The sequence below is a fragment of the Polyodon spathula genome, chromosome 9 (assembly GCF_017654505.1).
Source record: "Polyodon spathula isolate WHYD16114869_AA chromosome 9, ASM1765450v1, whole genome shotgun sequence".
Classification (NCBI taxonomy): Eukaryota; Metazoa; Chordata; class Actinopteri; order Acipenseriformes; family Polyodontidae; genus Polyodon; species Polyodon spathula.
This window is the reverse complement of record NC_054542.1, coordinates 47,600,997-47,622,604: the sequence shown is the minus strand read 5'-3', so window position 1 is coordinate 47,622,604 and position 21,608 is coordinate 47,600,997. Positions and strand designations below refer to the sequence as shown.

Genomic DNA, 21,608 nt, shown 5'->3' with positions numbered 1-21,608 from the left:
CTTTTTATATAAATACAATATAAATATTATAGTTTTACAGATATAACATTAATGCAAATAAAATGAATCTTTGAATAATTTGAGTACTCTTAATTTAAAATGCAAATTTTACAGAGGATGAATATTATTGAGACTGCTCAGTCATGACAAGTGTAAGTGTATCGAACCCAGTTCACAGTAAATGAAAACAAGACAAAATAAAGCTTTAGATACCATGGTATTAGAATCTGAATCAAGATTTATTCAAGATACAAAAATATATTTCAATGAAAAAAAAAAAACTAAATCATTAATAAAATTACAACTCAATAAAATTACAAATATATTTCTATAAAAAGCTATTTTAATTATATTCGAGCTCCAAGTTGAGTAAAAATATAGCACAGCCCCATCACAACTTGTAGGTCATGTCAGCTGTAAAATACATGTTGCAGAGTCTTTAATATCATGCACAGGAGCACTACTTTTTATTTTCACAGAACGAAAGCATTAGATAAGCAGGAGTGCAACACATGCATATCCTCAAGTCCAAAGAGACTGTATTTCCACATGTGTCTTTCTTGGATTCTGTGCCTCCCCCCCTCCCCTCCCCACTTCATTCCGTGAACTGGTGCCGACCATCTTCCCTTCACATATCTGTGAACAAATGTGAGAAATGCAACACGATCAGTACGCAATTTGGCTCCCGAGGTGTCAATGCTACACTTAGTAGGGGTTTACATTTTATTAACACCTCATTGATCGGTCATATATACACCAGCATGTGACCAACAAGGCAGGTGCCAAGAAGATTCCTTAGCTCATGCAGGGGTGGGCACTGAAGGGTCAGGAGGAATGAAAACAACTAGACTCAGGCCAGCTCGCTGAACTGCTCGGTCTTCATGAGAGGGACATTCAACAGTATTTGTAACATTTAAAAAAAATAATCAAACATAATACTGGACTAGAACAGGCAGAGTTATTTTAGTAATGGCCCCGAGATAACCAGCATTTGCTTAAAGAGAATGAATCAGTAAGTCAGCTGTTTTCTTGGTAGTTGTTCTCCTTTTAAGCAACGGGTCCATTGATAATGGTCCTATTAACTCACACAAAGTCTACCTATACATCTACTTTAGTTGTCTATTGATGATGGCTTGAAACATAATGTGTGGGAGGAAGGGAAGAGGTGTTCGGTTTTGTCAGAAGCAGGGCTTCTGCAGCCACCTGTAACCCTCTGTTGACATAGCGGATCAGAAGAATGTTGACAATTCAGGGGTAAGGGCTTGTGTGTGTGTGTGTGTGTGTGCGTGTGTGTGTGTGTGTGTGCGAGTGTGTGTGTGTGTGTGTGTCTGTCTGTCTTACAATGGACTAAATATGAGGTAAAAGAGAACAAAAGCCAACAGGATAGTTAAGAATGAGTGTACAATACTTCTCCAGACACCAGAGACAAGCGAAACAGTTATCTGATATTGTGACTTCAGGGCAGAATGCAGTTAACGAGTCAGTGGACAGTGAGTGACACTTACCTGCTAACGTTCTGTCAAGATCAGCAATAAAGTCTTCTAATTCTTTTGTGTCTCCAAGCTTTGCTGAAAGCACATTAGAAAGCCGTTATTACTTCATTTCCTAACAGCCCTTCCTATTCACCCCACCATAACTTGTACATCTTTATAAGCTGCATGGAAATAGCTTGTCACCCCCCCCCCCCCCCCCCCCATCAAAAAACTAAATCTTTTAATTTTAAAAGAATTATGTTATTAAATTTGTGTGAAAATCTCCTGTTGTTTTAAAAACACTTCTTTTAATGCCCTTCAGTAAAGCCGAGCGCTCAGGGTGCGATCCTATTAATGTGTCAATAATAATCATCTATGTGCAACAAGCAGCATACAGGGTGATGTTTCTTACAAACAGCCATCTTCCATCAAAGTGAAGGTCACTGTTAGGTTCTGCCTGAGGCAATGAAATTGGCAAGTGAAATGGTTGATGACTAAGATATTGCCAGTTGAAGGTGCAGCAGCAGAGACTGCTTTATAGAGACATAGTGTAAGAGCTCCCCTCACTGCAGTATCCCATGATGAAAGCATAGCAAGACCAGCGGAGCATAGTAAAGACCTGGCCAAGCACGTACAACCATGGCAAACCACCAAAAAGTAATAAACAACAGAGCTGTAGGTAACACTAGACATTGTGATTGCATTGTACAGTAAATGCTGATCATGCTAGTTTAATATGTACCTCTGGGGGATGAGGAGGAGGAGGCCAGCATGGGTGGAAACACAGTTGAGTTCAGCTTTTCATCACTGAAGCTGAAGCTGTTTCTATAAAGGCAGTCTGCACCTGTTGGAAAGCACACAGCAGTTAGCTAGCATGTTAAGGTGTCGTTTGTAGAGGCAATGATTATAGAGAGCAAGAACCTTTGTGCCTTAATCTGGGATTCCTAAACGTGAGACAGCATAGATGCCTAGAAGCGGCTTTGAATTCCAAGAGCCAAACACACACACACACACACACACACACACACACACACACACACACACGTTTTGGAAACATGTTCTGTGTTTTCCAGAAGAGTTTTTAATCTATGCCAGTGCTGCAGCTGTGTAATCAGTGCATACTCTAATATGACATGTTCTTCCCTTACCATGGCACACAACAACCTTTTGCTGTTAACATTGTATCACAAAGTACAGACCATTCCTGTGTGGTTATTAAAACGGAGGCATCCACTAGAACTCGGAATCAAAGTGTTGAGGCAAATATAACACAATGCTGGTTGAGTTAACAGGAGGAAAGGCACAGGACTGACTTTTCATGCAGCGTATCCCAATAAGCAGAACATTTACATTTTGGTTCTGGTTGTCTTTACCAGATATTAACATTTAGCTTGCTTCTCTCCTTCTACTTTTTATTTTTTCAATAATGTGAGTTTTCTATACCCAACCTGTGACTGTGAAATAGCACAAAGGGAAGATTATTGGTTTCCTTTTTTAAAGTATGAAATGCAATGAAGAGGAGAGAAAGACTTTTAAACCAGGTGCAGGTGGTGATGGTGTATCAGGACTGTCAGCTGGAGAAACGTTTCTGTCAGCACAGTACAGCTAATGAGCCGAGGGTGCCAATTATGCCACGTGGTAGTTAAATGGTCAGAACAGGAGTGTACTTTGGCATTGAACTACTCCATCCATAACTGACTGCACTTCCTCTAGGATTCTAGCACTCAGCACTCTCCACACCACCTGGGTGCACTCAGCACTCCCGCACACCGCCTGGGTGCACTCAGCACTCCCCCACACCGCCTGGGTGCACTCAGCACTCCCCCACACCGCCTGGGTGCACTCAGCACTCCCCCCACACCGTCTGGGTGCACTCAGAACTCCCCACACCGCCTGGGTGCACTCAGCACTCCCCACACTGCCTGGGTGCACTCAGCACTCCCCCACACCGCCTCGGTGGGTTTGATCATTTAGCACCAGTAGGCTCTCACCAGTTTAGCACCAATTTTCAAAAGGATTTGCCCCCATGATCGGCCATGATTTGATGTTTGATCCCTACATGTTTGCGACCATCATTCAAAACTTTACTTTTATCGACATAAAATGTCATTAGAAATGTAGGGATCTGAAAAAAATAACTTTAGAATTTCCTTCAAACGATGGGAGAGCTACTTCCCCAAGCTCTGTGTCATCTGGAAATGTGACTCATTTGTTAAAAATAATTGGAACATGCAAGGGGATACAATCTTCATTGTTGTATTCTTCCATCCCTTTGTACTGACACTGTTTGTATATTTTACTGTAGTCCAGTAAAATATATGTTTTGTATATTATGTGCATGCCGACAGTACAATAAAAACTGCTCTGAAATTATCCCGTTCCTGTGGGCGGTACTATGGCTGAAAACTAAAGGGCTTAGACTAGAGATGGGTGTATCTTGGTTCGGTAAAGAGAGTCTAATCTGTGGTTTGCATTGCAGTCTGCTATTTCACAGTGGGAAATGACTGCACAAGTCATCATGAACACAACCTCTCATGGACGCTTGAGACCTTCAGCAAAAGTTTATACAAAGCTGCTGGGATTGGAGACTGAATTCATTTTTATAAAGCAGCTAAACGCACTCACATTATTTGCATGCTGAAACATTTGGAAAGAAACTAAATATTATTACTTTAAAGTACATTCAATAAATACAATTTTTCACAATAACTATGGTCAAGCGTGATATTTCTATACAGTACCTATCATGGTGTTTTACAGATGCGGGACAGCTATTGTACCTGTATTTAGCATGCAGTGCTCACGGGTTTGAAATATTTTGAGAGGTTGCTACCCTGAAAAATGAATGTGTTTCATATAAAATGTTTTCTTACACGTTGATGCTGTCAAAGCCTACACTGAGGCATGCCTGATTGCCTCAAAGATGCACTGCATGGCGGTGGCAAGCAGATTTCAAAGTGGGACGTTTTCCCCTCCTAAAGCTGCCACTGGTGGATGTAAACAAGCCCAATGATGTGCTTTCTATTACAGTAACCAGCATCACGTTTTCAACCCCCTTGAGTATTTCTTAATCTCTTGTGACAATCAAAATGGTTTCCTCTATGGACTGTGTCCTGTGTCCATTTGAGTTAATTATGTAGAATTGTATTGAAGGCAATGCCATTGTACTGTGACTGACTACTGCTGACCAGTCACACAATAACTTGAATTTACATCTTTATGCTTTGGTCTGTGCTTTGTCTGTGTGTCCACTGTTTACTGTACTTGTGCCTCCTGTTAAAAGCTCTTAGATTACCACTTTCCAGACTGCTGGTAAACTTTGCAACCACTGTGACCATGAAGCTCATCAGTATCACCAGTGTGTGTTGTTCAGCATGGTCTGGCTCTTGTGCCATACAGTACCAAGCATGGCCAGGCAGTGGTAAACCATGGTGGTCTCTCATTTTGAACCCCCCCCCCCGGTGTTTCTCCCGCTAGAACCACAGTGACTTACTCTCTGAATCGCTGATGCCGCTGTCACTGACGCTGGCGCTACTCCTTCTCTTCATGGTTTTTAGATGTTCATCGTATCTGAAGTGCCTCTTGTGTAAAGGTGATGAGAAATCTTCAATAACTGCATCGAACTCGCAAAGAACTGCGCTCAAATCGTCGTCGTCCTCTGGAAAATGTGCTGGAAAACCACAACACAATTTCATTTGTGTTACACGCTAGTGCTTTTCACCGAATACGTTGAATAATTGCAATACTTCATGCACAAGTGCGTGCAGATTTCACTGATAATTTACCATAACAAACCAATACAATGCAGTATTTTTAGCTGTAAAAGACTGGTTATTTTGCAGTGCGACTTCTGTGTCCTAACTAAGGCTACAGTAATACTGCAGAAAGAAATATTGATAAATGTTGCAAATAGTATCTCTTGATTTTCAACCTTAGGAAACAATAAAGTGATCAAGTTAAATATCTCTGTAGAAATTTGCTATTTAACAATACTGCAATACAGCAGCGTGGTTCAACTGGATACACACCATTCTTATTGTTGTCAACTGGCACCCAACCAAGTCTTCGCAATTTTCATAGCACGAGCCATTCATTTACTTTAATAACATAATAGCAATACTAAGCTGCACAAACAAAAGCCCAGCCACACTCGCACAACCAACATGTACAAATATTATATTTTGAAAGAAAGAATTAATACTCCTACTGTGACCAGCATCAACCAGTGACAAAACCAGACAAGTAGCCATCATCCGTGCATCTATCCACAACCAAAATCCAAGCTATGCATAAAACTAACGTAACTTACATTTCTTCTGCGTTTTCACTTTGGGAGATTTCATTTCGACTTTTCGCTCTTCTTATGCAGTATCCAAAAAGTACACAATAAACACAACAGTTCCAAAGGTCTCTATCTGCAGCCTCTTTCCTCTGCACTAATGTGTTACCCCGAACAATCCACACTACTGTGATCGGGAGCGCCGGGCTCTTATACGGACCTCTTTGTATTGCTGTAGGGGGCGTTGACGTCTCTCAGTCAAGGGCGGGGGCGAGGGCTGGGCAACAAGATTGCGTTGGAAAGTGATTAAGGTTCAGGGGGTTACCTACGGCAAAAAGTAACATATAACAGCCAGTTACGATTCATCTTGCTAATATAATTTAAATAGCTGGGCAACTCATACAATTGACACACATTTCTTTATCTAGGTTTCCTGTTAATACGAGCGAGAGCCTCAGCGCAATAATTGAACCCTGCTTTCTAAACATAACATTAGATATTAGACAACATAACATTAGATAATATATCATTAGATATTAGACAATATAACATTAGATACTATATCATTAGATGTTAGGTACTATAACATTAGGTAGCATAACATTAGATAAGATCTTTCAAGGCAACCTAATTGCTTTATCAAGTTTACTTCGTCCCTAAATTCAAGAGCAGGACGTTATATACTTTGTAATCAGTCATGCTCAGGAGTATCTAACCACTATAATGATTATTATTGAAGAAAGGCACAATTATATTTTAGGTAAATGTCACCGGGTTATTGTTGAAAAATAGTATATTACTTTGTAAATGTCGTGTAGTAATTAGCTTTATGACAGTGGTTAGTTAATACTGGTCATTTTCAGGAAAAGCGCAGGGAGGGTGGCTGACTCATACTAACCCGTCCCACTATCCTCATTTGAGGACAGACAGGCTAGTTTGTATTTTTGGAGCATTTTTAACTGTTATCTACCGGCTGTTTTAATGTTCTCTTTGACTATATTGTTATGATATTTTACTCTAATTTTGTTAACCAAACACTTTAAGTCTAAACGTAATAGACAGCTTGTGTTCTGATTTTTTTTTTTTTTAAAGAAGAAATAATAATTTGGTTCTTAATTGGTCCACAATTGTATCTTTACTCCAAATGGAACTTTTCAAAAGCTTAGTGCGCCATCTTGTCCTGCCAATTAAATATGTTTTTACATTTTGTTCATATTTTCAAAACGCCGAAGCAGCTTCATACACTGCATGTGTCTGACTCCAGGCCAAAGAAGGTGTCTGGCTTTCCACAAACTTTCTCAATTAGGTCACTCTTTCCCAGCTCAAGGCTGGGATCCTCAACAGCTCCTTACACGACTTCTTTCTGCAGCGGCGTGCATGACAGCTCTCTGCTGTGTGTTGTTTTCGTAGTCGGAAAGAAATGCATGACGTTACAAGTTTCTATTAATGTATAGGTCATAAAGTCCCAGTGTCACAGTTTAGCGGAAAATTATTGAGCAATACGGGGTGAAGCTGTTCACTGATCCCTTTCCCTTTCTACCGTATAAGTGACTCCTGATTTATGAGTAAAGAGGCACCGAAGTATTTTATCCCTTTTAGGACTTGCTATGCGGAGTACAAACAAGAAGCATAGCCCTCATATATAATGGAATAAAAGGAATTAGTGTCAATCTGTCCAATATAATTGACGTACAGTGTTTAAATAACCCTAACAGCATAGATAAATGATCACACTGTATGCAGCAGCAGTGTTTGGAATATGTGGTTAGTGTCGTTTTTATCACACAGGGTTTCTGGAATACATTTCTATGCTTTGCATATATCAACTGTAGACCAATAATATTCTATTCAGGGGTGAACAGTTTATTTGAAAATGTCTATAGCTGACCTTTTTTTTTTTCAAGTGAGAAATAATATATAAAATCTATATATAGTTTTCATATAGATATGTGTTATGTGGGATAACTAACGTAACCATCATTCGTTAGAAATAGTTAAAGCGTTACCAATACGAGCAATGAGTGTGAAACACAATCTAAATGCATTCAATAGGTAAATTTCTATTTTATAGTAAAATGTAATCTACCGACTTTATATTAGATGGCTGAGGATATATGACTATATATTATATATATATATATATATATATATATATATATATATATATATATATATATATATATATATATATATCTATAGATAGATAGATAGATAGATAGATAGATAGATAGATAGATAGATAGATAGATAGATAGGTATTCTGGTAAATATGTGTTACTTCTACTGAATGTGTGGACACCCACGTTTCCAAACCTGTTTATCTTTTTTTTTTTTTTAATTATTTTTTTTACATATTCTAAATATACATGTATCGTGCATAGGCTTAAATCTGCTTGAAGAATACATTGCAGGGTTGTTGTAGTTTTTTTTTTTTTTAATCTGAGTCCTCAATACAGCCAATTGCATGAGTGCATGTTACACCACTAACTTTATTTGGGCTTGAATGATTGAAACGGCTGCTCTGCAGGTCTCCAGGGCCGAGGAGTGTAATGAAATGTACCCAGTTTTGTTCACACGAAGTGCTGTCAACGGCCTCGTGATTCAAGCTGCAGGTGCAGAAATTCAGAGGTCGAGGCGACAGCCCAGACAGTATTTTAAACACAACTGCGGGAAGCGCTCAAGAGATGATGACAACCTTCATCATATCGCAGTATATAACAGAAGAGAAGGCAACCTTAACAAATTCAACTTCAGTTACAACATAGGTAATGTTTTTTAAGACATCGAAATGCGTTCATAAAATGCCTTCAATATAGGCATATTGGAACATCTTGCTGCGCAAAGCAAAATGAATGCATGTGCGCACATAAAGCACACAGTGTGAGAAGCCCTCTAGCGGATCTTTTAGGAAGTGCGGGGTGTCGCAGAGTGTATTGTACCTGGTACACTTAACACAAGCTACTGTATCTAATACAGTAATAACGTTACCTGACAAAATGAGGCTTTCCACCAATACAGAAGTGCAGATAAAAATGATGCATGTGTGGCATTGTATTTTAATGTACGACTCATAATCATATCACAAAACCATTACTCAAACAACAAAGTTGCTCAGTAAATATGTATTACTATGTAATGTAATTATCATAGTCAATGCCTTTACTTTTATGAGAAATGTGTTTTACTACGCGAGTAATACTTTCTATAACGTAATTTTGTAATAACAACTCCAGAAATAGCACTACTTCATTATCATTTAACAAATGGGAGTACATAGCAAATAAACCACGTGAACTCCGTCAGTTTAAGTAATAGCGATACTCTCCTTAGCAGACTAGTATGCTGCAAAAATGCAGAACATTATGCGTGTGTGTGTGTGTGTGTGTGTGTGTGTGTGTGTGTGTGTGTGTGGGCGTGTGTTTTAAAAGCCACTAACTGTATAAGTCCTTGAGCTGCCACGGCAGGGATGGATAGTTGCGATATCCACCAGACTGTTCCCAAGACAAACCTGCACAAGCACGCTGTAAGTATCTGCAAGAGTGGCGAAAGTAACACCTTGTTTCATACCTTGAATGTTTACCAGTCAGCATAGCAGATGGAAAGAACAAGAAATGTGTTTTCAGCTGCACGTTTCTGTTTACTTTTGTAACTGTCGTGCTACATTTTAACACGCGGGGTTTCTAGCGGGTGTCAAAAGCAGCACCTTGAAATGGAGAGAGAGGGTCCTGCTCTCAGTTCACATGCCGCTGTATTTGTACATGTGTGTTATGGATATATCAAGTTTACTCCTGCCATGCCAATGTTTGCATTGTAAGATATTCTAGTGGGAAGCGCTCAGATAGACACACGCTTTTTCTGTGTTTTCTTTTTCTTGTAACAGATAGCTAACCTGTTATACTATACTGCCTGGGGATGTTCAATTCTCTGTAAATCGCAATACATAAACCACCCTTTAGTGGGGGTTGAGAACTTGAAAAATAAAAAAGAGCATATCAAATGTATATAATATGATACTATGTTGTAAAGGTCTCATGTCTGGTTCTACAGTCTCTGTATGGTATTAACTCTGATACTATGCTGTAAAGGTTTCATGTCTTGTCTCTAGTCTCTGTATGGTATTAACTCTGATACTATGTTGTAAAGGTCTCATGTCTGGTCTCTAGTCTCTGTATGGTATTAACTCTGATACTATGTTGTAAAGGTCTCATGTCTGGTCTCTAGTCTCTGTATGGTATTAACTCTGATACTATGTTGTAAAGGTCTCATGTCTGGTTTCTGCAGACCAGGATGCTGGCTGGCTCATACACTTCACCACTAGAGATTCACGGTGGTGTTTTCAGATCATTTATTATTTTATTGCATTGTGCACAGCTGCTTCCAAGTCTTGCCTTGCAGCAGCAGATCACTGATTCAAAACAAAAAACACACAAAACAAACTATGCAAATATATTGTTTTTGATGAATGATAACATTAATTCAAGTCTGCAAACCACTGCTTAGTCTTTTTGAACCTCTTGCATTACAGTTTTAACTATCCCATGTGACCAGTACCTATAAATCAAACAGACGCTTCACAACCCACTGGAATGCTTTCAATACGTACATTCTTACTAGCAACTTGCTTTCTAGAATAACCGATACCCAGATGTGAGGCTGGAGACATCCTGATCACATCAATCCTTGTGTTTCAAGTGTACTCTTATTTCTCAAAGGTCATGTTTTTGTGCCTGGTCCAAAAACAGTTTATTATTAAAGCCAAATATTGCAATATAACCCTTTTGATTCTGATCTATGCCAAACATCTCTGGATGCTTTCCTCCTTATTACACATATAAATATACTCTACAGTTCATTTTATTAAACAAATACATAAATGAATCTGAATCCTGCAGGATATTTGCCTAATGTGAAAATGATCCTTAGTAAAAACTTAGATCACCTCCCCTTTCAAAACAATCCACTAACTTAGTATACATCATTTAAATAAATAATGACATGCCTTTAAAATGATTGTTGTCAGAAAGTAACAACATAAGATGTAAGGTACTGATATCTTAAGACTGACTGACTGATTATCTTGAATTTTCTGAAGTAGAACAGAACTCAAACCTCCTCCTGTCAATAGAAGAGAAAGCCAGAGGTTTCAAATCTCCAAGTATAAGACTATGCCCTGTGCACACATCCGCAACAGAAACAATGTGAAACTCTGGAATGAATGTCATTGTATAGCAGGGCACTGTACTCCAAGATTGGATTGACCATCAAGTCAAGATACAGTGCATGACAACGCTATCACAAGTGTGCAGGAAACGAAAACCTTAGCACAGACAAGGGCTCTGGGCATCTTCTTCCTGAGAAAGATGTACCATACTGCTCTCCCGAGGTAGCTGTTTTAGTCTTAAGGGTTTGTGGTTCTTCAGCTTGTAAGCCAGTGTCATAAAAATGGCATCAACGTGCTCTTTTTCAGTGGGGTCCTTCGCAGAAGTCTCAAACAAGGGCAGGTTATAGTTATCCGCCAACCGCTGGGCAGAGGAAGTAGAGATCTGACATGTGTCCGTTAGGTCACACTTGTTGCCAACCATGATCCGTGGCACGGAAGGAGAGACGGAATGTCTGGCGCATTCCTCAATCCAGTCTGGCAAGCTCTCAAACGTGGAGAGCTTTGTGATGTCATACACGAAGACGATGGCGTGAACATTCCTGTAGTAGTGTTCCACCATGCTTTTGCGGAATCTCTCCTGCCCGGCAGTGTCCCATATCTGAATCTGAGAGAAGAACAGAAATGGATCACTGCTTTGTGGTCATTTACATTTTGTATTATTATTATTATTATTATTATTTATTATTATTATTAAAAGTATTGTTGTTGTTCAACAAGACACAATAATGATTTGTTATGTGGCAAGAGATGCACAGTATCAAGTGCTAAATTGATTCAATAAGGTTAAGTCCTGTACAGTCATACACATGCACTGTTAGAAAACAGAGCACAGATATTTAATGTAACTGCACTGTTTGGTTTTACATAAATGGGGCTTCACGAACAGTTAGTAACAGCGACGCATAACAAAACAAAAACGTTTTGTGCGCATTAAAGTAGTAAGTCACACACATGTAAAAACGTACAATACACATCCAATACAATCAATATTACCGAGAAACACTGTGTTACACATCTGATATTAACGAAAACTTAACACTACTATATTTAAATTCCAGCCAGCAAGTCTAACTTCAGTATAGCCTTGCGAGTGGCTTTGCACATTTTGAATGACTACAGCATCCTTGCTGCTGCTCGTCGTTACATTGTGCTGTTTGAGGAGGACCAGCCAGCTGGTTACTGATGTGAGTAATGCAAACAGCGTCATGTTCCCTCTTGCCGTTCTGTGTCGAAAATAAAATACGTGCCTCTGGCATTTTTTTTTTTTTTTTTATTTATTAGAGGGACACTTCATTTTCATCTATAAGGGGGCTACAATTCAACTTACCTTTATTTTCTCTCCCTCTATTTCCACAGTCCGTTCCCGAAAATCCACCCCGATAGTGGCTTCTGGATTTTGCAGGAATTTCCCACCACAAAACCGGTAACTCAAGCAGGTTTTTCCCACGTTTGAGTCACCAATAACAATTATTTTAAATATTCGCGTTTGCAAGCAGTCATATTCGGGATGCAGCTGCGTGCTGACCCGTGCATGGTACCTTGCAGGAGAGCCGTACACATTCCTGTTCTCATTATGAGCCATTGCAGCGAGAGAGAAAATCCCAGAAAACACCGCGAGAAAAAGATGATTTTGTAGTCTGGAAAGCAGCGTGTGATTGTCAGGCTCCATATTTGCTGGATTTACAGATAGTCCTAAAAACAATTGCTGAAACTGATTTTTAAAGCATGAACATTGAAAGTACGTCAACTGGGCTAGCATAATGCTTTTGCATGATAATTCTGTTTTTTTTTTTGTTTGTTTTTTAAAGACTGCAAATAATTATAACCAACACTGATAATAACAATAAACATTTTATACGGAAAACATTTCTCAGATTTCATAATCATAAAAAGGTGCATGATATAAACACACTTTTCTCAAAACTGTTTTTAATAATCCACATGCTAAGTTTGTTGTGTTTCTAGGTCCATGGCATATATAATGGCCTGTTTTTTTCTTCTTCTTTATTTTCCTGTTTTTGGCAATTAGCTTGTGCTTGCTCCCCTCCTTATTAAACACACCTGCTGTCTTTGTTAAATACAACATTGACCTGTTAGCTTCTAAATGGTATTTTAAATAATAATAATAATAATAATAATAATAATAATAATAATAATAATAATAATAATAATAATAATAACATAAAGGAAACCCACTTTGTCCTGTCAGGTAGGTGTTTATTTTTTTATCTGTTTTCAAAAAAAGGTTAAAAAAAAAAAAAAATGTAATAATTTAGTTTCAAGCTCGATTTTATTGAGTAGAAAACGAATTACTTGTGACACCTCTGATACAGGTTCTCATTTCGGCTATTGATATAATTTTGATGACAGCAACCCCCAATGTTCTTTGATTAGAATGCAATTAATTAACCATCCGGGTGCATTTCACCAGGTAATGTTATCCTGTTTGTCTTGAACATGCGTGAAACACACAGTGACTGCACTTGTACGCAGGCTCGTCTTACTGTATCACTGTGTACATTATTACTCAGAATTAGAATCAATTATTACTCAGAGGCCTGCTTTTGTATAAACTTACCAGAATTCTCTTAACAGGTTACTTTCTTTGTGCGATAGAGGGGCAGACGGCATGATACAAGAAATGGTCACCTCGCAAATGTTTAAAACTAGTACATTGTTAACATTCCGTCCTTATCGATAAAACTAATATAATGAATTTGCCTGCCTACTTTTTTTGTGGACATCTAACGTCTAAGGCGTTTGTCTCCGCTTAGCAGATGGCAGCCGGCTGGACAATACTGAGCGTGCGCAAACATTTAGTTTCTATTCAGTTTGTGTGTTGTAGCTATAGAGAAAATAACAAGCAAGAATTTAATGCAATGTATAATCTCGCATCCTTTTTAGTCACTCAAGAATCACATTTTAATATAAAATTCAACATGATTCTGCCCCCCCCCCCCCCATAAATTAAAAACAGTGTATAATAATAAACAGTGAAAAAACAACATTATATTTATATTAAATACTGCACAAAAATTAATATACGATACTATACAATAGGCAACACAAAGTATTAACATTGTGACTCATTTTATTTTTGTATGTAAAGAAATATTTAATTTTTTAACAGTTTCGTCTGAGACAGTCTGACATAAAATTAGGCTGCTGGTCGTTGCCTTTGCATGGAGAAACTAGTTTACTTTCTCACTAAGTAAACGTTCAAGTAAATTTAAATGTCAAAGCTTGCTCCCAGCTTGTCACAACATTTCAATAAGGTTGTGGGTTGTTTGAATCCAATGCAACTTTGTGACAACGTTAAGTTGTTAGCTGGGCTAATAAACATATATTATATTAAATATCAAAGTAAAACCATGTATATTTAAAGTTGGAACAGAAGTGTACAGAAAATCATGTTATGAGCGGGTTTTTTTTCCCCATTAGGTACACAAGGAACTAAGCGGCTGTTCAAAGTGTTTCACCTTAAAATACTTGATTAAAAACAACTACAAATCCCATAATGCATTTCATGAACGGCTGCTATGACGACAATCGTTAGGGACAAGAAACTAGATCTGCCATGTTTCCTGGCGGCACAGTAAACTAAACTGAGTTATATGGGAACGTTTTAGCATAAACGTATAATGTTAGTTGATTTAGCTTTATCTGAATTACATGTGTTGGCGATTTAAGATTAATGGCCCAAGCAGGTGATTTTGACGATGACAGTTGTTAGTGCGTTTGATTCAAGTTATTTGAATGTATGTGGGGTGCGTGTGGTGTTGTTAGAGGGATAAGGGCTGTATTCCATTAAGCCTTAACTAACAGCTGAATAACGGGACTCGATTTATAAATCTTTTAAACGTTTCAGAGTATTTTGCAACAGTTCCATTGTGATCATCAGCAGAACAAGCAGAAACAGAAATTGGTTTGGCAACCGTTTTGACTAGAGAAGTGCATAATAATAGATGGACCTATGAAAAGGCATGTACTGCACCAGTGTTCGCCGGCTTTTCTCACAAAGATGTTTTACAAACACGCCTCTTTTTTTGCCGCTTTCCTTAATGATATATGACACATGTCCTTTTATTATAAACTTGTAATAAGATAAATTAATTCTGAAATCCCCTGGATATTTTTAAATATGAAAGCGAATCTTAATGTGTTAAAAAGTGTAATTTGAAACAACATATTGTTTTCTGGTTGTGTTTCATTGAATTACTCTAGTATGGATTGATAACACTGCACTCTAAAGGACATTATAATGTACGAATAGTGAATGCAGAATGTGAATTAGTCAGCTTAATCAATGTATGTAACCCTAATTATTAAACTACAGTTTTGTTTTGTTTTTCAGGTAAACAGGCCAAGATGAAGAAGTGCGTTTGGTTCATTGGAAGTGAACTCAGGAAACAGCGCTTTCTGCTGGCCATGGCAGGTGCTGCACACGGGCCCAGACAGCGTGCACCAACACATCGTTATTATCAGCACTGGAACTGGCGAGGGACTCCAAATGAACCTGCCGGTTTATACACACAACAGCTGACAAGAAGACACTGCCGTCATTTCTCCAAGGAACTGTTACAGCAACAATCTGTTCAAAGATATTTAGAGAAAATGATTGAAGAATACCGACAGATTACACAGAGACTGAATGACACGGCGCTAACTGAAAGTGATCGCAGGATCATGAGCAGACGGCAGATCCAACTGTCACCCATGGCAACAATATTTCAGGAATCGCAGCGTGCGGTGAAAAACCTGCAGGATGTGCAGGCAATTATTGAAAGCAAGTATTGAAGTTGTTTTTTGTCCGCTGCATCATTATTAGGTCGATTTTGTTTATAGTCTCAATGTGGCGTCTATTGACAGCAATACAAAGTCACCCTCAGAATTAAGGCAGCTGCTTTTATCAGTAGTCTACTAACTGCTGTCCCAAGAGTAAAGTACTGACAGCCTTGTAGACTGTATGTAGACTGGTGGAACTGTTAATGCGGCTGCTATTTCAAACTGGACATTACACAACAGAATTTTAACAATGTGAAACCTGTTGAATTTGTATTTTCTATTGAAAATGTACTGTGAGACCACACGGCGTAAAACAACATTACTATCCTTAATCTAGCTTTGTGTTTTGTGTGTTAAAATTTTATGGAGTGCAGGTGCAGAGGCAGGAGAAGACACACAGATGTTGGAGCTTGCTAAAGAAGAACAGAAGGGCATCAGAAAACTCATTGAAACACTGCAAACAAAGGTAAGGCTCAGCAAAAAACACTGTGCAACCCCACTTTTATTGCATAATCTCATGAAATTGAAGGTGCATTGTCATACCAGTAAGATTTGGATGCCCCTCCTGTCAGTGTTTGCACTGTTGTAATGTAACCCTGTACCTGGATGTGGTTCTTAAATGAATGCAGTGTGCAATACAGGGTTTTAAAAGACAAAGTGACAGCCAGCAGCACTGAACTCTGCACTTTTATTGATCTGCCTTTTTCTGCTTAGCTGCTTCAGAGTCTGGTGCCTAGTGACAAGCATGATGCTAGCGATGTCATTGTGGAGGTGGCTGCTGGGAGAACAACAGGAGGTCAGTGTGAGCCACGCAGAGCCGGAGAGACAGCCGACACATATTTGCTTGATTTTGCTGACTGGTACACAGGGAGGTGCTGCTGTGACACTACAGTGCAACTGGTTGAATCATTTTATTAACATCATGTAATCAAAGAAACTACAAAAATATTTTCAGTTTTTCTTTAAGTACCGGTATATGGAAAACTACAAAGCGGTATGTAATTCAATATGTTAACGTAACATTGTTTAACAGATTTCATTTGACTTTATGAAGCAAAATGTATTAATTCTATAGGGTGATGCAAAGCTTTTGACCAGAGCTGTGTATCGGATTGTTTTATCTTTCAGGTGACATATGCCAGCAGTTTACAAGAGAAATCTTTGAAATGTATCAGAATTTTGCAAGCTACAAGCAATGGGCTTTTGAAGTTCTCAACTATACTCCTGCTGAGTATGGTATGTGAGTTCAGGGTTAGCATTAAGCAAGTTATTAAAAGCTTGTCCCTCTTGAATTCTGAAACAACAATATTCAACGATATCATCTTCTTTTTCTTGTGTTTTTTTTCCAATGATCCAGGGGGGTTGCATCATGCAGCTGCCCGCATTGCTGGTGAAAGCGTCTACAGGCATTTCAAATATGAAGGAGGAATGCACAGGGTTCAGAGGATTCCTGAGGTCGGCCTCTCATCCAGAATGCAGCGTATTCACACCGGGACTATGATGGTTATTGTATTGCCACAGCCAGATGAGGTGAAGTAATGTTTAATACCTAATTCAGTGACTTCCCATTTCAAGATATTAATAACATTCCTAATTTCGTATATTCTTCAGTTTTTATATATATGTATGTGTGTGTGTGGATGTATCCTTTAAATTAAACGGTATTCTAAACAATCAGCTGCAATTCATGCAATGTAGCGTGGATTTATCAATGTCCTAAAACTGTGCCAGTTTGCGTCCCTTCCTCTCTTTGCATTTTTAATACAGTCTTAATAAGAAACGCAAGTGCAGTACTGTTGGGTCAGAATTGTTATATCACCAGTTGCTGTTTGCCAGTAGTTAGTTAATTCCTAATTAGTTAAGTGATTTGTTTTGCAATCTGCTTGCAACATACAGTGCTCCCCTTTTATAAGGCACCCTTTATACCACAGAACCACTTAAAAGGCAGCGTGGACGTGGCTCCCAATTTCCCTAAAATGCCATTCCACTAGAACTTTCAATCTTGTTACAAGCGGAAACTCAAACTACACGGTCTTGTAATAGTGCTGCAGACTATAGCGTTATAAAGAGGGAGCAGGTTTATAGAGGTGAATTCTTCTGCACATCTTTTGGTGGAAATGTTTCAGCAACTTGCTCTATTCATAGTGACTTGCTAACCAAGGTACACAAGGAAGCCACATGTTTCATTACTTCAAGAAAGAAATATACTTGCATCACTTTGTTTGCAGTATCACAGTGACAGTCTGTTTATCTCCTCTCTCTCTCTCTCTCTCTCTCTCTCTCTCTCTTGCTTTCTCTCTCTGCCATCTCTCCCTGTCTCTCACTCTCGCTCTCCCTCTCTCTCTCTTGCTCTCCCTTTTGCTTTCGCTGTCTCTCTCTCTCTCTCTCCCTCTCTCTCTCTGTTTTAGGTAGATGTTATTATAGAGCCCAAAGATCTGAGGATTGATACGTTCAGATCAAAGGGAGCAGGTGGTCAAAGTGTTAACACAACAGACAGCGCCGTTCGACTGGTTCATATTCCCACAGGCAAGTTCTCTTGTACTAGACAGAACTAAGCCTTTTGTAACATGCTGTGTGTCTGTATTGATATGTCACATTTTAGTAAAGCAGCACCCACTCCATATATTTAAAGTATCTGATTTGTGCTCAAACCGAATCATCAGTGGGCTTACTCTACCAGAGTAATATGCTGATTTCAAAGCAAGGGTATGTGATCATAATGATGAAGCTGTCCACCTGGTGTTGTTTATTAGTTGTGGCTGTGTGTTTTTTTTCATTTAACAGGAATAACAGTTGAGTGTCAGCAGGAACGCTCACAGCTGCAAAACAGGGAAACTGCAGTGAGGATGCTGAGAGCGAGAATTTACCAGCAGCTCATAGAAAAGGAGACGGAGCAAAGGCAAAGTGCCCGGAAACTTCAGGTGCTTCAACTGGACTCAGCTGTTAATATCTGCATGTTCACCAGCTTACACAATGGCATTGCAGACATGTAGAAATAAAACGTGTGTGTGTTACCTTCTCCCTCAACTACTGCCATGGAAAGATCGCTCCAGTGAGTTATAGAGGGGTTGTCTTTTTACAAAGTTACTTAGAGCTGATGTAATTAGCATCAGCTTTTAATGCATGATATGTCTGATGTTTTGACGTTGATCTTGTTGTGTACCACAGCAATCAGAATGCGTATAGTGTATTGTGTTATAGGTTAGTTACCACTGTTACTCTGTATTTGGGAGCTGTTAGAGAGAGTGTATACATTGCAGTGTATTTCTAGAAAAGCTCCAGATCCTCCACAGCTCCCTGCGTAATGTCTTTGTTTTAATGCATAGGTAGGAACGCGGTCCCAGTCGGAAAGAATTCGAACCTATAACTTCACTCAGGACAGAGTGACTGATCACAGGATTTCATATGTTACTCGAGATATCAAGGTAAAGTACCCAGTGCATTTTCTCAGACAGACTCTCTCTATATATGTTTCATTTCAAATACTTCTTGTTGTTCCTTCAAAACCTCCACAATCAGTTTTAAATGTACTTTCTAGTCATATCCAGGTTTTACTATTAGCTTAGAGCTGACTGTGTGTATTGCAGTGGAGTGCAAACCTGACTTATGCACAAGAAACACCTTGCAGGAGCTGAAGGATAATTTTGAGTTTTGGATCTTGTCTCAACTTCCAGCAAAAAATACATTAGGAAGGTTTGGGGAATGGGGAATAAGAAAATATTATTATTATTATTATTATTATTATTATTATTATTATTATTATTATTATTATTAATAATAACAGCGTCTGTGTTTCTGGCAGGAGTTTATGAGTGGTGGAGAACTGCTGGAGGAGTTGATCAGTGAGCTGCTGAAGTCAGCAGAAACAGAGGCTCTTCTTGAACTGGTAGAAAACAGCAGAAACGGAGAAAGCTACCAGGGAATGTGACATCCAACTGTCGGTGCCTTCTGACACCACTAGGCAACTACTGTACCAGTGTATCTACAACCAGACAGTGCGAATACAGCGACCCCCCCCCTTTATAAGGCAGCCCTTTATAATGTGGGATCAGTTATAATGCACCATTTGCCCTCTAATGCCATTCCACTAGCAATTCCATACTAGTTATAAGAAGGAACACAAATAGCATGGTCTTGTAACTGTGACTCCAGGGTATAGCTGTATAAAGAGGATGCACTGCTGTATTCACAGTTATCATCACTGCCATCATGGGTTAAACTGTTCACAGTAAATATTAAAACACACTGTTAATCTGGGGTTGTGGTTACAACAGACATATACCGGTTGGACACTATTTTATTTTTTTAACAACTGCCGTACAAGTGTCAATAAGGGCCACCGTGGGAAGCCTGGACAGATCAAACATGGTATTGTGTGATACCTCGGGTGAAAATCAACAGAAAGCCTCTTGCTTGTGAGACTTGTCGAGGATGTTTCCGTTTGGTTTTACTCTACCCCTGTGTAAACATGGTGTGCGCATGCCCAGGTTTAGACAGCACATTTGGAGCATAGCTGCAGGCTCTTGTTTCTCAGAGAACTGTTGACAAACATCACTTCCTTTTATTTGAAACTATAGTTGTGTTTCTGAAAGGAGAATACACCCTCAAATCGCATACCTAATCAAACTGTGCCTTTAAATAGCCCTCAGGTGTGAGCCCCCTTGTCGTTTCTTTATTTGGTCCTCCTCCTCCCCTGCTTCCACCTTGCAGTGTGCCTTGTCCTGGCGGAAGGTAGCCCAGAGTGCCACTTGTCCTGCCCGCTGGCATGAGCTGTCATCAATCAATAGTTATTACATCATAGTCTAGCCAGCGTATAGGGGCGGCTATCGCACTTCAGTAGACAGGGCCATGTGCCAAAGTATATTATGTTTTACCATGGGCATGGTCATATGTCAAATGAGTTAAAGAATCGTTCAGTTCAAATCTTTGTGGCTGTCTCCTTGCTGAATCACACAATATCTCAGGACACATATGGTACTTTGTTGAAATGGTGCTTTCAGATTGTAGATCATGTTTCATTTACTGTGAGAGGGTTTGATATTTGCCGGTCTCATTAGATACACAATAAAACAATATCAAGAAACTTTTTTTTTTTTTTTAAAGTGAAATTAAAAGCTGCAATTATCATTGAGGTTTAAAAAAAAGATTTGTTACAAAATGGTTTAAGCTTTAAACGAGGTATTAAACAGTGTGGTAACAACATTATAGAACTCTCGTGGAGGTTTTTAAAAAAGTATTTTTATGAATGCCTTGAAAATGGTAATCATTTCAGCAAGAAAGTAACTACATTATATCATTTTCCTTTTATAAAAAAAGCAACACCCTGTTTTTCTTAAACGTTTTATAACCGCACCCTTGAACATAAGCGTCTGAGTTTACATCTCCAGTTCTGCGCCATCACAGAGCAGAGCGCACGGATTGGTTGCGAGCCTATCAGTCAAGTGATGCTCTGTCTCAATTGGTTTATCTGGGCCATGTGCTCTGTATAATGTGTAACTTTAACACAAAAACAAAGAAGAGCTTATTGTTTTGTCAACTGACTACGCTGATGTTTTAACATCTGGTTTAAACTATTATCTTGAGGCTTAACTTCATAGTACTGCAAGGTAGGTGTTTTGGTAGCCTCTACGTAAACAGACTGAACAATAACCCCCTCGCCCCCCCCAATCTGTGGTGCATACAGATTCCATACGTGAATGCCCTCACAGTTACAACTGCCAGTTGTGGGAAGGTAAACAAACTGGACTGCTGTTGGAGTCTTCTTTTTCATAGTTGAGTACAGTGAAAGCCATACAAGTATTTAGAAAACTGACGCCAATTATATTTGAGTGTGCAGCTTACATATGTGTGTGTAGTTATGTGTATATTTGTATGTTATACTTTTCCGCGCTGTGTGTTTGACACAACAAAC

The 21,608-nt window shown here is 38.9% G+C and overlaps 3 protein-coding genes across 4 annotated transcripts; 1 reads left to right on the top strand and 2 right to left on the bottom strand.

The window, feature by feature from the left end:
* Positions 1 to 220: 220 nt before the first annotated feature.
* Positions 221 to 5,949, bottom strand: LOC121320962 (regulator of cell cycle RGCC-like). The gene is made up of 5 exons (XM_041259806.1): positions 5,782 to 5,949; positions 4,966 to 5,142; positions 2,215 to 2,316; positions 1,506 to 1,568; positions 221 to 636 (listed from the first exon to the last, which is right to left on the bottom strand). The coding sequence occupies exons 1-5, from the start codon at positions 5,813 to 5,815 to the stop codon at positions 629 to 631; spliced, it is 384 nt and encodes a 127-aa protein (XP_041115740.1). The 5' UTR covers positions 5,816 to 5,949; the 3' UTR covers positions 221 to 628.
* A 2,190-nt stretch (positions 5,950 to 8,139) lies between these two features.
* On the bottom strand, positions 8,140 to 12,640 carry LOC121320961 (ras-related protein Rab-33B-like). The gene is made up of 2 exons (XM_041259805.1): positions 12,240 to 12,640; positions 8,140 to 11,516 (listed from the first exon to the last, which is right to left on the bottom strand). The coding sequence occupies exons 1-2, from the start codon at positions 12,579 to 12,581 to the stop codon at positions 11,070 to 11,072; spliced, it is 789 nt and encodes a 262-aa protein (XP_041115739.1). The 5' UTR covers positions 12,582 to 12,640; the 3' UTR covers positions 8,140 to 11,069.
* Positions 12,641 to 14,487: 1,847 nt separating this feature from the next.
* Positions 14,488 to 20,811, top strand: mtrf1 (mitochondrial translational release factor 1). 2 transcript variants are annotated; one of them, XM_041259803.1, is made up of 10 exons: positions 14,488 to 14,619; positions 15,267 to 15,698; positions 16,072 to 16,163; positions 16,412 to 16,493; positions 16,826 to 16,933; positions 17,055 to 17,227; positions 18,106 to 18,223; positions 18,482 to 18,618; positions 19,024 to 19,122; positions 19,500 to 20,811. In XM_041259803.1, the coding sequence occupies exons 1-10, from the start codon at positions 14,607 to 14,609 to the stop codon at positions 19,623 to 19,625; spliced, it is 1,380 nt and encodes a 459-aa protein (XP_041115737.1). In that variant the 5' UTR covers positions 14,488 to 14,606; the 3' UTR covers positions 19,626 to 20,811. The 2 variants fall into 2 exon arrangements, with proteins under 2 accessions (XP_041115737.1, XP_041115738.1); XM_041259804.1 differs by having other exon boundaries at positions 14,488 to 14,893.
* Positions 20,812 to 21,608: the final 797 nt, after the last annotated feature.